At 37.5% G+C, this 15,113-nt stretch overlaps 1 protein-coding gene across 5 annotated transcripts in view; it reads left to right on the top strand.

Moving 5' to 3' along the window:
* Positions 1 to 3,622: 3,622 nt before the first annotated feature.
* LOC149220421 (uncharacterized) overlaps positions 3,623 to 15,113 on the top strand; it is a 100,844-nt gene continuing 89,353 nt past the window's right edge. For 2 of the 5 annotated variants that reach the window (XR_016249281.1, XM_089384783.1), the window contains exon 1: positions 3,626 to 4,138. Coding sequence is in view for 4 of the 5 variants with exons in the window: in XM_089384783.1 (XP_089240909.1) it covers positions 3,850 to 4,138 (289 nt within the window). In the remaining variant the exon portion in view is untranslated. Of the gene's footprint in view, positions 4,139 to 15,113 lie in introns of all 5 variants that reach the window. The other 3 variants (XM_089384782.1, XM_089384784.1, XM_089384781.1) reach the window with 3 other exon arrangements.

The following is a 15,113-nucleotide window of genomic DNA, read 5'->3' as shown; positions in this document are numbered from 1 at the left end:
ATGCATAGATTTGTATTATTTTAACAAAAAATAGAGAACATCTAACTTGTAGCTACTAACGTGCCACTTGGGAAACTAGAGTAGTAGCAAAGGTATGTTGCTTTAGGCTATATGATCAATCCAAACTTAATAACACAATTATATAGTATAAAAACTCTCATATGATAGGAATAATGGCTATGACATCTTGGATTGTATCTCTCTTGGGTAGTAGTATTATTGCTCAAGAAAATAAACAAAAGCTAACATCTTAAACATTCATTTTGTGGGAGAGTTCACCTTTATAGGACGAGGACTGATCCGGATTTAAGCAGGAACGCAATAGATTACAGAGATAACCATAAATACAGAGATGCGATAATCATAAAAACAGAGATGCAGCGGAAATAATACTTCATTTTATTAATGGAGAATACTGAAATATGCTTACAAATAGAAATAACCCAGCTAGGGTGATGGTAGCTTATCTCCGAGAAGAGATGTGTCGGCTACATGCCTCTGAACTGTTTCCAATTATATTTACAATGAGGCTCAAAGACCTATTTATTATTGAGAAACAATGGAAAACCCTTAACATTCCAAAACCTAACCCTAGAAGATGAAACACCAAATTATGGGCCCCGTTTGGGTAAATTGGTACATCAACTTCCCGGGGTCGTAACTTTGGTATACGATCTCCGTTTGACGCGCATGATAGCCCGTTGGAAAGATCCCATAAGCAATCTTTAGCTTCATAAACGTTAAAATAATTTATTTATTTATTCATATTTAATTAATTAATTTTATTATTTAGAATTAATTTTATACTTTTCGAATCATTGACCGGAGAATCCACAGTATGCACATTTTTATACCAACGTTTCAAATCCCAAATGGGATCCATCATCAGGGTTAGAGAATGATGATAAAAGAAGAACAGAATGGATAGAATAAATACTCATGAGGACACAATTTTTAAGGAACAACACATGGTCGACTTGAATCTAAATTTATTTTTATTTTTAATTTATTTTTCATTTTTAATATATTACTTTTATTTTATTGAATTTTTATAAAAAATATTAATTTTAATAATTATTAGGTTTATAACCTATAGATTAAAAAGGAATTGGAACTGATACTAAAAATTTTGATAATAGATTGAACTAAAATATATTAATTTCTATATAAATTAATTTAATATATTAAATTGATTCATATTAATAATTATAAATAATAAATATTTATAATTTATCAATATAATAATTAATTTTTATAATTTATCAATATAATAATTAATATATTAATTAATACTTATATAGAAATTATTATATTAAAGTATTAAAAAGTTAATTATTAGGTTAAAGGAGCTATTTTAATAAAATGAAGGGATAAAAAATTAATTATTATAGAAATACTAGGGAATATATCCATTTCTATATATAAATTAAATTAATATATGAACCAAATTATATTGACAATTATAAATAATTAATATTTATAATTAATTAATATAATAATTAATATATTAATTAATCGTTAAGTAGAAATTAATATATTAAAGAATATTAATGTTAATAATTCTAATTATGCTATAAATAAAAAGTACTGACCAATAATAATAGGATAGGAGAGGGAGGAAAAACTTACCTGCTTGAAGGCTTACCTGGGGATGGGTTGACGCTTTTTGGACATTCTAATCATTAGAAAAGAGGATGGCTCTTTGGGCCATAGGGTTTTCAGGAAGTCTACCCACACATAAAGTTATCTCCATGCGGATTCCCACCATCACCCAGCCCAAAAGTTTGGTGTTCTGAACACTCTTGCCATTAGAGCCCTTCGAATTTCTGACTCAGAGCATATAAACGAAGAAAAGAGGCATTTAGTTTTAACTTTTAAGAATATTGGCTACAAAGATCATGAGATTAAAAAAGCCATGGAGAAAGCTGAAAGGAAGTTGTCATCTCCCAAACCTAAGGATCAAGACCAACCTCAATGTGGTAAGGTTTTTCTACCTTATATCCATGGGGTTACAGACAAAATCGCTAAAATCCTAAGAAAGAAAAACATTATAACACAATTCTTAGCCCTTGGTACTATCAGGCAAAGTTTGAAGTCTGTTAAAGATGATATTGACAAGCAGCAACTTAAAGGAGTCTATAAAATAGACTGTTCCTGTGGAAAAAGCTACATAGGCGAAACAGGTCGCTCCCTCCAGACCAGACTCAAGGAACATGGCGCTGACATCAGGAATGGAAGATCTCGTACCTCAGCCTTGGCAGAACACTCCTCAAAGACCAAGCACCACATATGCCTGGAAAACGCATCAATTATCGCAAGGGAAGAGCAGCAACAGAGACGAAAGATCAGAGAAGCACTTGAAATTATTAAGCATCCTTGTAATCTGAACAGAGACAATGGTATGGAGATTAGCGGGAGCTGGCTTCCCCTGATCAGGGAAATCAAAAAGCGTCAACCCATCCCCAGGTAAGCCTTCAAGCAGGTAAGTTTTTCCTCCCTCTCCTATCCTATTATTATTGGTCAGTACTTTTTATTTATAGCATAATTAGAATTATTAACATTAAAATACTTTAATATATTAATTTCTACATAACGATTAATTAATATATTAATTATCTATAATTGTCAATATAATTTGGTTCATATATTAATTTAATTTATATATAGAAATTGATATATTTCCTAGTATTTCTATAATAATGAATTTTTTATCCCTTCATTTTATTAAAATAGCTCCTTTAACCTAATAATTAACTTTTTAATACTTTAATATAATAATTTCTATATAACTATTAATTAATATATTAATTATTATATTGATAAATTATAAATATTTATTATTTATAATTATTAATATGAATTAATTTAATATATTAAATTAATTTATATAGAAATTAATATATTTTAGTTCAATCTATTATCAAAATTTTTAGTATCACTTCCAATTCCTTTTTAATCTATAGGTTATAAACCTAATAATTATTAAAATTAATTTTTTTTATAAAAATTCAATAAAATAAAAGTAATTTATTAAAAATGAAAAATAAATTAAAAATAAAATAAAATAAAAATAAATTTAGATTCAAGCAGATCATGTGCAATTCCTTAAAAATTGTGTCCTCATGAGTATTTATTCTATTCATTCTGTTATTCTTTTATTATCATTCTCTAACCCTAATGATGGATCGCATTTGAGATTTGAAACATTGGTATAAAAATGTGCATACTGTGGATTACCACAGATCTCTTAAATCCAAAATTTTATACTTTATTTTCACTTATAATATGTTAAATATATTACTCAATACACTTAATGGGTAATTTTTTTGGTTATGTTTTAATACTTTATAAATATGGTACACATAAATATGTTACACATGTTTCTTTGTTTTGTTTTATTTTTATTTTTAATTTGGTTTTTCGATTTTTCATCATTAAAAAATAATAAAAAATAATACGAAAAAAAGCGATGAAAAATATGAAAACCAAAGAATGAAAGCGTTTTGTTTTGTTTTATTTTTATTTTTAATTTAATTTAAATTTGGTTTTTCGATTTTTTATTATTAAAAAATAATACAAATTTGAAAAAGCGTTGAAAAATATGAAAACCCAAAGAATAAAAGCATTCCAGTCATTTTGTATGATGAATGTGGATAAAATTTGGATCACAGATTGCCTAAGTTTAAGAGATTTCATATCCAAGCATTTCGAGAGATCAGTTTTGGAGAAATGAGCGCCAAGCATTTGATAAATCAATTTCCAGACTTGGTAATTGAAGGATCTTTCCGACTATAGAATTTCTACCAATCTCTGAGTAACTGAAACTAATCGAGGGAAGCTCTTTTGGGTATGCTCAGAATGGCCGCTTGCAGCAGTGTGGCTCTTCTGAGATCAAACCACATGCCCATGTTGTCGTATCCTTCAATTCCCACGAATGTCCGGACCCTGAGGATGTTGGGTATCCTTCCTTTGCGGGTTAGACCCCCAGGGAATGTTGCCTGCAGAGTATTTTGCATGAATTCCGACTCCAAGTCTAGTGGTAAAATGTCGGCGAGGTTAGTACAGATGCAGCAAGTTCTACAGGAAGCGGAGGGCCGGGCTGCCAATGTCAACGAGCCCATCCCCAAAATTACTATAGGTGCTTTTCTCATTCACTTCACCCTATAATTTTGAAAAAATATAGAAGTGTATGTTCTTAAGTACTGAGAAATGTCAGACAATATTGCCTGTACAAATGGTAAATACCAAGTATTATATGCATCTTTTTATTTATTTTGAAATTAATCGGTCGTTTGAATCTCTGAAATGAAAGTCTTTTAATCGTCACCATTGTAGAACCCTTGCCAGAGCCCCGAGCATGCAGCCTGTGCGGACTTCCCACTCCACGGCGAGAACGCAGATGCCTAAAAACCATGGAATTACGTTTGAGCGCCTTCACTTTCTCAAATCAAAATAAAAAGCTAGAATTCAAATATGACTATAAAGCATTCTTATGTGCCCTTCGGAGCATACACTTCTTTGTCTTTCGATATTTATTTTGCTTTTCCTGAAAGTTGAGTCCAATATTACAAGCAAAAATGCACTTTCCCATTCCACCCAAGCGACAGCATTTCTACTGGGCATTGTTAGGGTAGTTAGGTAAACTTGACTTATTCATAGAGTCAATTTATGTTGGTAGTTTATGGGTTCAAGCACTTTCCCATTCCACCCCAGCAACAGCATTTCTACTAGGCATTGTTAGGGTATTTAGGTAAACTTGACTTATTGATAGAGTCAATTTACTGTTGGTAGTCTATGGGTTCAAGGTTTTTGTAATCCATGGTATTCTTGTAATGTAGCCTATTTGAGGGCATGGTGACTATTGTAATTCGTCTTTTGGGCCATGGAATAATAGATGTGTTATTTGGTGCATAGTTTCAAAGATATACACAACATTAATCAAGAGAAAGTACAAAGTAAACACAATATGAATATAATACACAGTGAACATTTATTTACATGAAATAACCACATTGACGGGTTGTAGCCATCAAACATTTCACTCTCCAAATCTCTTAGTAGCATTTCACCCTCGAGTTGAGGCTATGAATGCATAAGGATGGTTGTTGAGGCTGACTCTAATAACTTACAGATAGTGAAGTTCTCATTCTATTACATTTTGTTCAATCACTCACACAACAGTCTTAACTTACCAACTCTTTACCCTTAAGCCTGCACAACCCAAAGAAAGGAATCATATTTCTAAAATGCAGTCCCTTAGGCTATTCCACTTCTTTCCAGGGCTCTAGTCCAGTTTGGTTAGTAAATTTCAATGTTGCAAGCTCTAGAAATTTTTAGCTATTGATAGCTTTTTTCAAAATGCCAGTGCATCGATGCATTAAGGCATCTTCACATCATTGGAAAATAACTAGTCTTTTCCTACAATCAACTACCAATATCTCTTCGACAATAGAATTCTACACTTCTCTCGAAGAAGCAAAAGCCAAAATGAATAAGAAAGAAGAATGACAAACCCACCAACCATAAAAGATATGGTTAATATATGAATGCTCACAATATGCCATGTGGCTTCCCCAAGAAGCTCATGTGACTCCTTTTCCGAATTAATTTGAATAAGAGTTAAATAAAATATATAACTTTGATGTAGCCTCTCTATCTACCACCTCCCTCCCCGCTTTTGTGGAATCATAGTCCTCTATGACTCTTGTCCTTGATTATCTGTAGTTAGTGATGTATTTTTATTGTTAATATTTAGAAACTATTACATTGCTAGGCTCTCCACCCTTTCATCGTGCGTCAACATACATTATTAATTCGGGATCAAAATTGGGGTATTACATCCTCCTCCCCTCCCCATTTTGGCATGGTCTTCGGTCCACATCACTTGCAAGTGTACATATATACAAACTTTTATTAAAAATTTAAAAATAACTATGGGTGTTCCTTGCACATTGCATCTTTCAACACCCATGCCACATCTTTCAGCTCCAAAGCCACTTCTTTAGGGCTGTAGCATGTCCATTGGACCTTTACCTGCCCTATGGATTTGGTTTGGAGCCCCATGACCTTCTTGTCCAATATACACACTCACTGTACCTGAAAGTCTCCTTTTGGCTTCACCAGAATCAAAATCCAACCAAAAAAAAAGTTATGATCGTTCACCTAGGCTCTCCACCCTTTCATCGTGCGTCAAGATTGCTAGGCTCTCCACCCTTTCATCGTGCGTCAACATACATTATTAATTCGGGATCAAAATTGGGGTATTACATCCTCCTCCCCTCCCCATTTTGGCATGGTCTTCGGTCCACATCACTTGCAAGTGTACATATATACAAACTTTTATTAAAAATTTAAAAATAACTATGGGTGTTCCTTGCACATTGCATCTTTCAACACCCATGCCACATCTTTCAGCTCCAAAGCCACTTCTTTAGGGCTGTAGCATGTCCATTGGACCTTTACCTGCCCTATGGATTTGGTTTGGAGCCCCATGACCTTCTTGTCCAATATACACACTCACTGTACCTGAAAGTCTCCTTTTGGCTTCACCAGAATCAAAATCCAACCAAAAAAAAAGTTATGATCGTTCACCTATTTTTCTAGCAAAGACACATGAAATACATCATGCACATTCATGGAAGCATGCAATGCAAGCATCTTTGCAATAGATCTTATTCTATCCAATTTTTCAAAGGGACCACAGAATTTCGCTGCCAGCTTGGTACAATTGCTTGTCTTTAATGAACTTTTCTTAGGCTTCTCTTTCAAAATTACATGCTATCCCACTTTAACTTCTCTGTTTGTCATGTTTTTATCTGCATAACTCTTCTGCTTGTCGAGTGCATCCTTTAAATTCTACTTAATTTTATGTATTGTCCCCAATTTTTGATTTACTATCTGAGGAGGCTAGCATCGGCTCTAAGGTTGTGCCAACAATCTTAAGAGAGATGAGTGAAGTGCGACTTTGGGAGGCAAGGTGGGGACCACCGAGGAGGCAATACACACCAAGAGGGGAAAATCGAACTCCTAGTGGAATGTGGGAGCCACCAAAGGAGGCAATTCGAACCTCAAGGAAGGGTAGTGGATTGTGGCGGCCACCAAGGGGAGACAAAGGGCCCATGACTCTATAAGGTAGCAAGGAAGCATTTCTTGATATCTTTTGACTATCAAACTTCAAAAATTCGACCTCTTGAAGTTGTTTAGCGTAGGAGTTGGAGCGTTGTTCAACATAGGGATTTTAGGTGAAATTCCACCCATTCTTCGGAGAACTTCGAGTGTCGTCCTAGTTGGGACTTAGTGGAGTCCACTTCTAGCCTCCTACATGGTTGTCTTGCAGCTGGACTTCTAGTTCTGCAGACATCTTGGGCGCAAAGGTAGTTTGTGTGGCATATTTTGGGTCAACTATAGTGGGTTGGATGAGTTGGCTAATTGAAGGAGAATTTTCCCATTTGGTGCTAAAGTTTTGGTGGTGATTTAACAGAGCTAAAGTGAGGAATTTCTATGGTTCGAATTTATCCTTTTTGGCCAACGCGCAGGGGTTTCTGGGCAGAGTCTGTGTAGGTGTAGGAGAAGAGTAGTTTTGGAGGGCCAAGGGCTAAAGGGACTTGGATTTCTGGAGATAGTTCCCCAATGCAACATTGGAGATCTCTTCAATGGATAATTTGGGGCATTTCATGCGTAGTGTTTCCTAGCAACGTGCACAGCGAGCCAGAGAGCCACTTGCTCCACTTGGAGGGCTTATTCATCACCCGAAATCAACCCAAACCCTCTTTGGGTTTTTGTGGGTATTTGGAGAAGAGTCTGTGGCTGAAGTTTCAATTTTTTTTGAGCAATATATAGAGTAGTATCTTCAGATCTAGTTGGAAACTAATAACAAAATTTCTGAGCAATGCATATTTCTTGTTTGAGGCCATTTCCATATCTGGGTTTGGGACTTATCACTCAGGTTTTGCATAGCTTGCATAACAAGCCCAAGTTCTATCATTCTTACTCATTTATGTGCCCAAACTTCCATCATTAATAAAATGGCTCAGTTGTTTTGTTATATTTCATTAGTGTTTTGATTTGTGCACTTGGTTTTAATTTATCATTGTTGTTCTTAGTTCATTGTTCTATTATTTACTGTTATTAGTTAATTTCCACTTAGGAATATTACATTTTAACTATCTGCTCTTCCATTTCTTTGAGCAATTTTAGATCAAGCACTACTTTGTCTGTAGGTTATCCCAACTCACTAAAGTATTGCATTTTTTGCTATATAGAGCTCAAAATGGGCTGAATTTCAATGATATCCATTATTTTAGGAAAATTCAATAAAATGTGAATAATCCTTCCTTTTAGATGGCTTATCAATACATACATTCTTAACATGTCCTCAATCACTTGGATGACTCTTTGTTAATATTAGGTATGTTCTATGCTTAGAGCAATTTATTTCAATTTTCACTGTTAGCTCAATATCTTTTCTAGATTAGCAATCACATCAGCATTAAAGTAAACTGCAAATAGAACATAAACATAAATCGCAAAAGACAAGTCAAGACAAGAGGACACGAGATGTGGCACTAGCCAGGGACAAACCCCAATGTGGGGAAACCCTTGATCAATTCTTCTTATATGTTCTTCAATAGTTCAGGACAGAGAGAGAGAGAGAGAGAGAGAGAGAGAGAGTATGTTTACAACAGCAGTCAACACTTTGACTTATCTAGATAAGAGCATAGATCATCTCTAAGAAGATGATACATGAGATCAGTTGAAGACATGCTGTGTCAACTGATTCTCCAAGGTGACTCCTTCACCTATCGTTGTGCTGCATTTCGTCATCATGTTGCACCTCGCCGCACTGCACTATGCTGCACCCATCATCACTATGCTGCATCTCATCATGCTTCATTAATCATGACTGTACCCATCACTATATTGCATTATGTGCCATTGTTGCACCATGTTGCCATACTGACCTATGTGTTGGTTGCACCTTGCTTGCTTGTTGTCCTTAGCATGCTTGCTGTTGCATGCTAGCTATCCCTTGCATGCTAGATGTAACATTGCATGCTTGGTGTATTTGCTACTAAGTACCATACAACTGTCCCAATGTTTAGTTAGTTGTCCCTTGCATGCTGCTCTCCTTCGGAGACAGATGCTCCGACAGTTCTCGGCAGTTCCACCTGTGCCGGCTGTTCTCGACAGTTCTGGTTGTTTCCGGCAGTTCCGACTGTTCCCGGCAGTTTCGGTAGTTCCCGACAGTTCCCGGTAGTTCTGGTAGTTCCCGACAGTTTCCAGCAGTTCTCGGCAGTTCCAGCAGTTCCGACAGTTTCCGGCAGTTTCCAACAGTTCTAGCGGTTCCCGACAGTTCTATTCGGCAGTTCCCGGTAGTTCTGACAGTTCCGGCAGTTCTGGCTGTTCTCGGCAATTCCGACAGTTTCGGTAGTTCCGACAGTTCTCGGCAGTTCCTGGCAGTTCCGGCTGTATCCTGCAGTTCCTGACAGTTTCGGCAATTCTGGTAGTTCCTGGTAGTTCCGGCTTCTGCCCTCTAGATTAGGGTAGCGTTATCCCTTAAGATCTCTCCTCTATTAAAACCCAAAGACAAGTAGAGAGGAAGAGATCCCAAGTGTGTTGAAAATGACTTGAAGGCCACCTCTATTTATACTAAAACGTTGAGCACAAGTGGGGTTTCTTTGGTTGCTAGCCGACCTTGATGAATTGTCCCATAACACAAGTAAATTCATATCTCCATGAATACTTATCAGAATCGGATGATCTTTAGATCAATCCTACACCTCTTGATGAGAGGGATCCAAGAAAAAATCAATTTCCATTAATAAGATGACCCACATGGAGTTTGGCCCTAGTTTCCAATTTTAACACTCCCTCTCAACTAGGGAGAACTCCATCCGCTGATCCATATGTCCGACTGTACTATCTCTGCCATCAGTGCCCTGCACTGCTCTGCTGAACCATGAAGAAGAAGAATTGATCGAGAATGTCTCATACCATTCTTTACTGACCCAAAGTCAATTTCATCTGAAGAGAGTGTGGTCACATCACTCTAACTGACCCGAAGTCAGTTTTATTGATCCCAGATCAATATCACAAGAGAGTGCCTCAAACCACTCATATTGATCTCGGATCAATGGAGGTCATCCTAGCATAGGGAGTACGGTAGATACAACGATGCGTCCATCGATAGTACTACTATGTTCCCAAACCCCATTTCCCTGCTCATTGATAAGATGAGAGGTACTTCCCATGAGTCCCAGACTGCATGGGTAGGATGCCTCGATAGGAGAACTAATCATCCTGTCCACAGGAGAACGAATTATCTTGCCCCACAATCGCCACGAGAGAACTAATCATCCTGTTTCACAGTTGCCATGGGAGAACTAATCATCCCGGCCCATAGGAGAACTAATCATCCTGTTCCACAGTTGCCACGGGAGAACTAATCATCCTGGCCCATAGGAGAACTAATCATTCTGTTCCACAGTTTCCATGGGAGAACTAATCATCCCGACCCACAAGAGAACTGTTAAATTGGCAACTAGGGCTAAACTCCATGTGGGTCGGCTTATTTATGGCAACTGATATTTTTATTGGATCCCTCTCGTCGAGAGGTGTAGGATTGATCTAAAGATCATGCGATTCTGATAAGTATTTATGGAGATATGAATTTATTTTGTTTATGTAGTTATGATCAAGCCGACCAGCTCTTATGTAGGCTCTAGAAGCCCAAACATCATGTCTATTCAAACTATATGTTTTTGGTATAAATAGATGAGGATTTGATGTCATTAGAGAACACCTCTTCAAGTGTAGCCTCTTCCTCTCCACGTTTGGGTTTTTGGAGAAAGAGAGAGACACCAAAAAGAGTGATACATTGGTCTCCAAGACGCAGATGAAAGAAGAGGCTCCCAGCCACGTGAAGCTCTAAATCACCGTAATGAACTACAGACATATGCAGCCCTAAACGCAGGTACCTATACGCTGTCTAAACAATCCTAATAAAAGGTAGCTGCAGTATATGAAGGAAGCCGCAGTCATAAAAGGGTAGCCACAGAGAAAACCGTTGTAGGGTATTGACTGCACCATGGTTTTAGGTGCAGTCATGTTGAGACATTCTCGGCATCCTATAATGTTCTCGGATCTGGCAGCGTAGATCAGGCTCCATGTAGAATGGATCTGGCAGCATAGATCAGAGCGTAGAAGACTCCTTACACGGTTCTTGAATTATACGCAGGGCATAGAGATTAATACGCAGTCATGGAGATGGGGACAGTACGCAGTCATGGTGACACTTAACACATATGCAGATCATAATGATATGCAGATCAGGGAATACATAGATCATGGAGATTCTACGCAGGTCATGATAACACACGCAGAAAACTATATATGCTGTACATGATAACACATATGCAGAAACTTATGTATGCTGTACATGATGACACATACGCAGATCATAAAGGACTTCATACGCAGATCATGAAAACTATATATGTTGTACATGATAACACATACGCAGAAACTTATGTATGTTGTACATGATGACACATACGCAGATCATAAAGGACTTCATACGCAGATCATGAAAACTATATATGCTGTACATGATGACACATACGCAGATCATAAAGGACTTCATACGCAGATCATGAAAACTATATGTGCTGTACATGATATTGGCATTATGATTCAAGTGTTGTCCTTGATGGCAACTTACTTAGAAGTATGATACAAGTATTGTCCTTGAATGGCAACTCACTCAGATGTCAAATCATAGTGCAATAGGTCAAGAAAAAGATATACGCAGGTTGACCGTGATGAAAGTGCGTATACACGCGGGTTAGCGGAGCAAAATGCGCGTATATGTACACACGCAGTTTCGCTGAAGGAAAGGCGCGTACATGTCGGAAACCGTGGTATTTGGTCCATGGTATTTGGTCCGAAGTATCAACCCCTGGTATTGGGTCCAAGGTATTTGGTCCATGGTATTTGGTCCGAAGTATCAACCCTTGGTATTGGGTCCAAGGTATTGGTTCTACATGGTTTTGGACCATTGTATTGAGAGAAGCCTAAACCTATATAAGGAGAAGATCATTAGGCCAAGAGGAAGGTGTGCATGTGAGGAATATCTGATGAAGTGTAAGATCTAGACGCTGGTTATGGGTTGGTGATGCCTTGCTTGATCTGAACCAAGGAGGCACTCATGTGAAGGATGATGAACGATGGATCGAGATCTTACGACTTGGAATGATTATCATTATATGGTTTGATTATGGATAGACTAGATCTATTGACGCATGTTTATTGTATGAATATTATGATATGGGTATGACTGATGTTTGGAACAGCTGCAATGTTATGAGTTAGAATTTGCAGATCTGTACGCGGGTTGTCTTTGGTAAAAGCACGTATACACGCAGGTTGGGTTCGTCCGAGTAGCGTATACAGTATGAAGTATGATATTTGAAGTTGCAGTTGGATCTGGTTGTTGTTGCAGAGTTATGTTGTCTGTTCTGTGTTCTGGTGACTGTGTTGTTGACAGGGTTTCAGTATTGGGTGATTCAGAGATTGATGATGCAGGTGTAGTTGATGATTGTATTGCAATGGTGATTGTTTTATGGATCCAGTATGAAAATGTATGAAACGTGGTCCCTGGAAGATCGTAAAGTTCAGTAGGCAGGCACCTACGTACTGGTAAACATATCGGCCAGTACAAGAGCCAGGGGGTTGTAGCTCCCTTCCAGGAGCAGCTGGAAAACGAGTGAAGGTTGGAGCCTTCAGTAGGCCAGCGCCTACGTACTAGTAAATGGATCGGCTAGTACAAGAGCTAAGAGGGTTGTAGCCCTCTACAGGTTGCAGCCTGCGTACTGGTAAAGGACTGCACCAGTACATTGTAAAAAAAGCTTCTTATTAAAGGAAGATAGAAACAAATTGCAGCAGGTGGTTTTCACCCACATTGTGTTTCCACCTTATATCATGGTGTTCATGTGTGCTCTTTATGTGTGATGATCTGTTCTGTTTACTGTTCATAAGGTTAATAACGTTCTGATGCTTTCACTGAAGATGAACTAACTAAATCATAAAGATTACTGGATGTACGCTAGTTGCTTTTAACACAGTCGCGTATATACGCGGATATCCTTAACTGAAGTAGCGTATATGAATCAGAATATGAAAATGAAAAAGTTTTATTGATTTGATAACACTGATTCACCCCCCCTCTCATTATTATTTCCAACAATTGGTATCAGAGCTAGGTCCTTTGGTAGAAGCTTGATCACTTGAAGGAGATCCGTAGAACAATGGGAAAAAAAGCACGTCAAAAGAAGAAGACAGCTCAAAGGAACAAGGACAGCCTGCTATTGAATGGAAGCAAGTATTTAGATCCTGAATCACCTCAGATTGAAAATGGACAAGCAAATGAAGCATCAGACAAAATCATAGATCAACAAGATCTACCTAGCAAAAGGGAGAGTGCCCTCAAAGAAGAAATTATCAGCTTAAAAGCTCAGCTGGAATGTGCCTCCAGAGTATGACAAATGCTGCAGGTGCTAAATGAAGAGCAAGAAAATGAGATTCTCAAACTAAGGCAACAAGTGGAAGAAGGAAGAAAATCTGAAGAAACTTTGACGAAGCAATGTCTGGAAAATGAAGAACAACATCAAGTTGAGGTAAATATCTTGAAAGGTAAATTAGAAGAAAAAGATAAACTATTACGATTTCAAGATAGTACTAAGATCTTGGATGATATTCTTAGTAGTCAAAGGTCGCCTGCTATCAAAACTGGTCTTGGTTTTTATGAATCTGCTAAAGGTGAATCTAGCTCACAAGGTGAGGCAAGGAACTCTAATGAGAAATCAAAAATGATCAACAAGGAGATGAGAAGACAACCCCATCAACAGCCAAGGAAAGGAATTCCTCAAAGAAAATCCTTTGCTCCTAACTTTGGAAGTGATAGACGATTATTTCCTCCAATGAATAATGTTGAATGTTATGTATGTCATAATCTTGGACATGTTGCAGCCAGATGCAGAAGTAGAATGGTTCAAGACCGTCAAACAGAAAGATCATCACGTTCCAGGTTCTTTAAGGGATATTGTTTTGCTTGCAATATGTTTGGTCACAAAGCCATTGACTGTTTTAGGAGGAATATGAAACATGTAAGATGTTATGCATGCAACAAGCCTGGACATATAGCAAAAGAATGCAGGAGAAGATTGTGGACACCAAACCAAAAGAAGAAAACATCATCACAATTGAAGATATGGAAGAAAAAGGAAGTACAGCCAGAAAGATGTGGCATAGCAGAGTACACAGACATGACAGATTCAGAGGAAGTTGGAAGTGTGGAACATCAGTGTTCTAAATCTCATACGCATGTTTCATGAAGACAAGTCACGTATATACGCGAGTTATATGCTGCACAGTCACGTATATGATGTTCTGAAGAAAGGCAGCAGCAGTACAGAAGTCTGATTCAGTCACTGTTTTGATGATGGCATGGCACAGGTTCAGGGGGAGCATATACTTCAAATAATGCATTGTTGGCATTATGGTTAGAAGTCTTTGGTGATGATGCTTATTGACATATCTTGCTTGACCAAAAGAATGAATTGCAGGTTACAAGTCTGGATGCAAATGACAGATGCTTATGTGCAGATCATACATGGTCTTGATTAGATTGTTGGTCTTTGTTTTGTTACCCCACTATGCAGGGGATGGATAATGTAATGGTTCTTGTTGTTGAGTCATGTATAAACATTTGGTATATCCCCACTTGGTTGGGTGGATGAGTCAAAATGGTGTATTCCCACTTGATTGGGAGATTGATGTATGTATAGAGTTATGTTATGCTTTTGCAGACCTTGCATGTGCTCAGGGGGAGCATGGACGGATTACAAAGGGGGAGCTCAATCAGAGATTTCAGCAGGTACTCAGGGGGAGTATGGACAGTAGATGGAGATCAAGAAGAGAATATCTTGGTCCGGCCTTTGCCCTTGATGTCAAAGGGGGAGAGTGACTTGGTGTGGTTGTTGCCATCAAGTCCAAAGGGGGAGATTGTTGGCATTATGATTCAAGTGTTGTCCTTGATGGCAACTTACTTAGAAGTA

This window comes from Pinus tabuliformis, chromosome Q (assembly GCF_031772625.1).
Source record: "Pinus tabuliformis cultivar Carrire ecotype Pingquan chromosome Q, CPIR1, whole genome shotgun sequence".
Classification (NCBI taxonomy): Eukaryota; Viridiplantae; Streptophyta; class Pinopsida; order Pinales; family Pinaceae; genus Pinus; species Pinus tabuliformis.
Note: the sequence above shows the minus strand (reverse complement) of the source record. Positions and strands in the feature narration are given on the sequence as shown.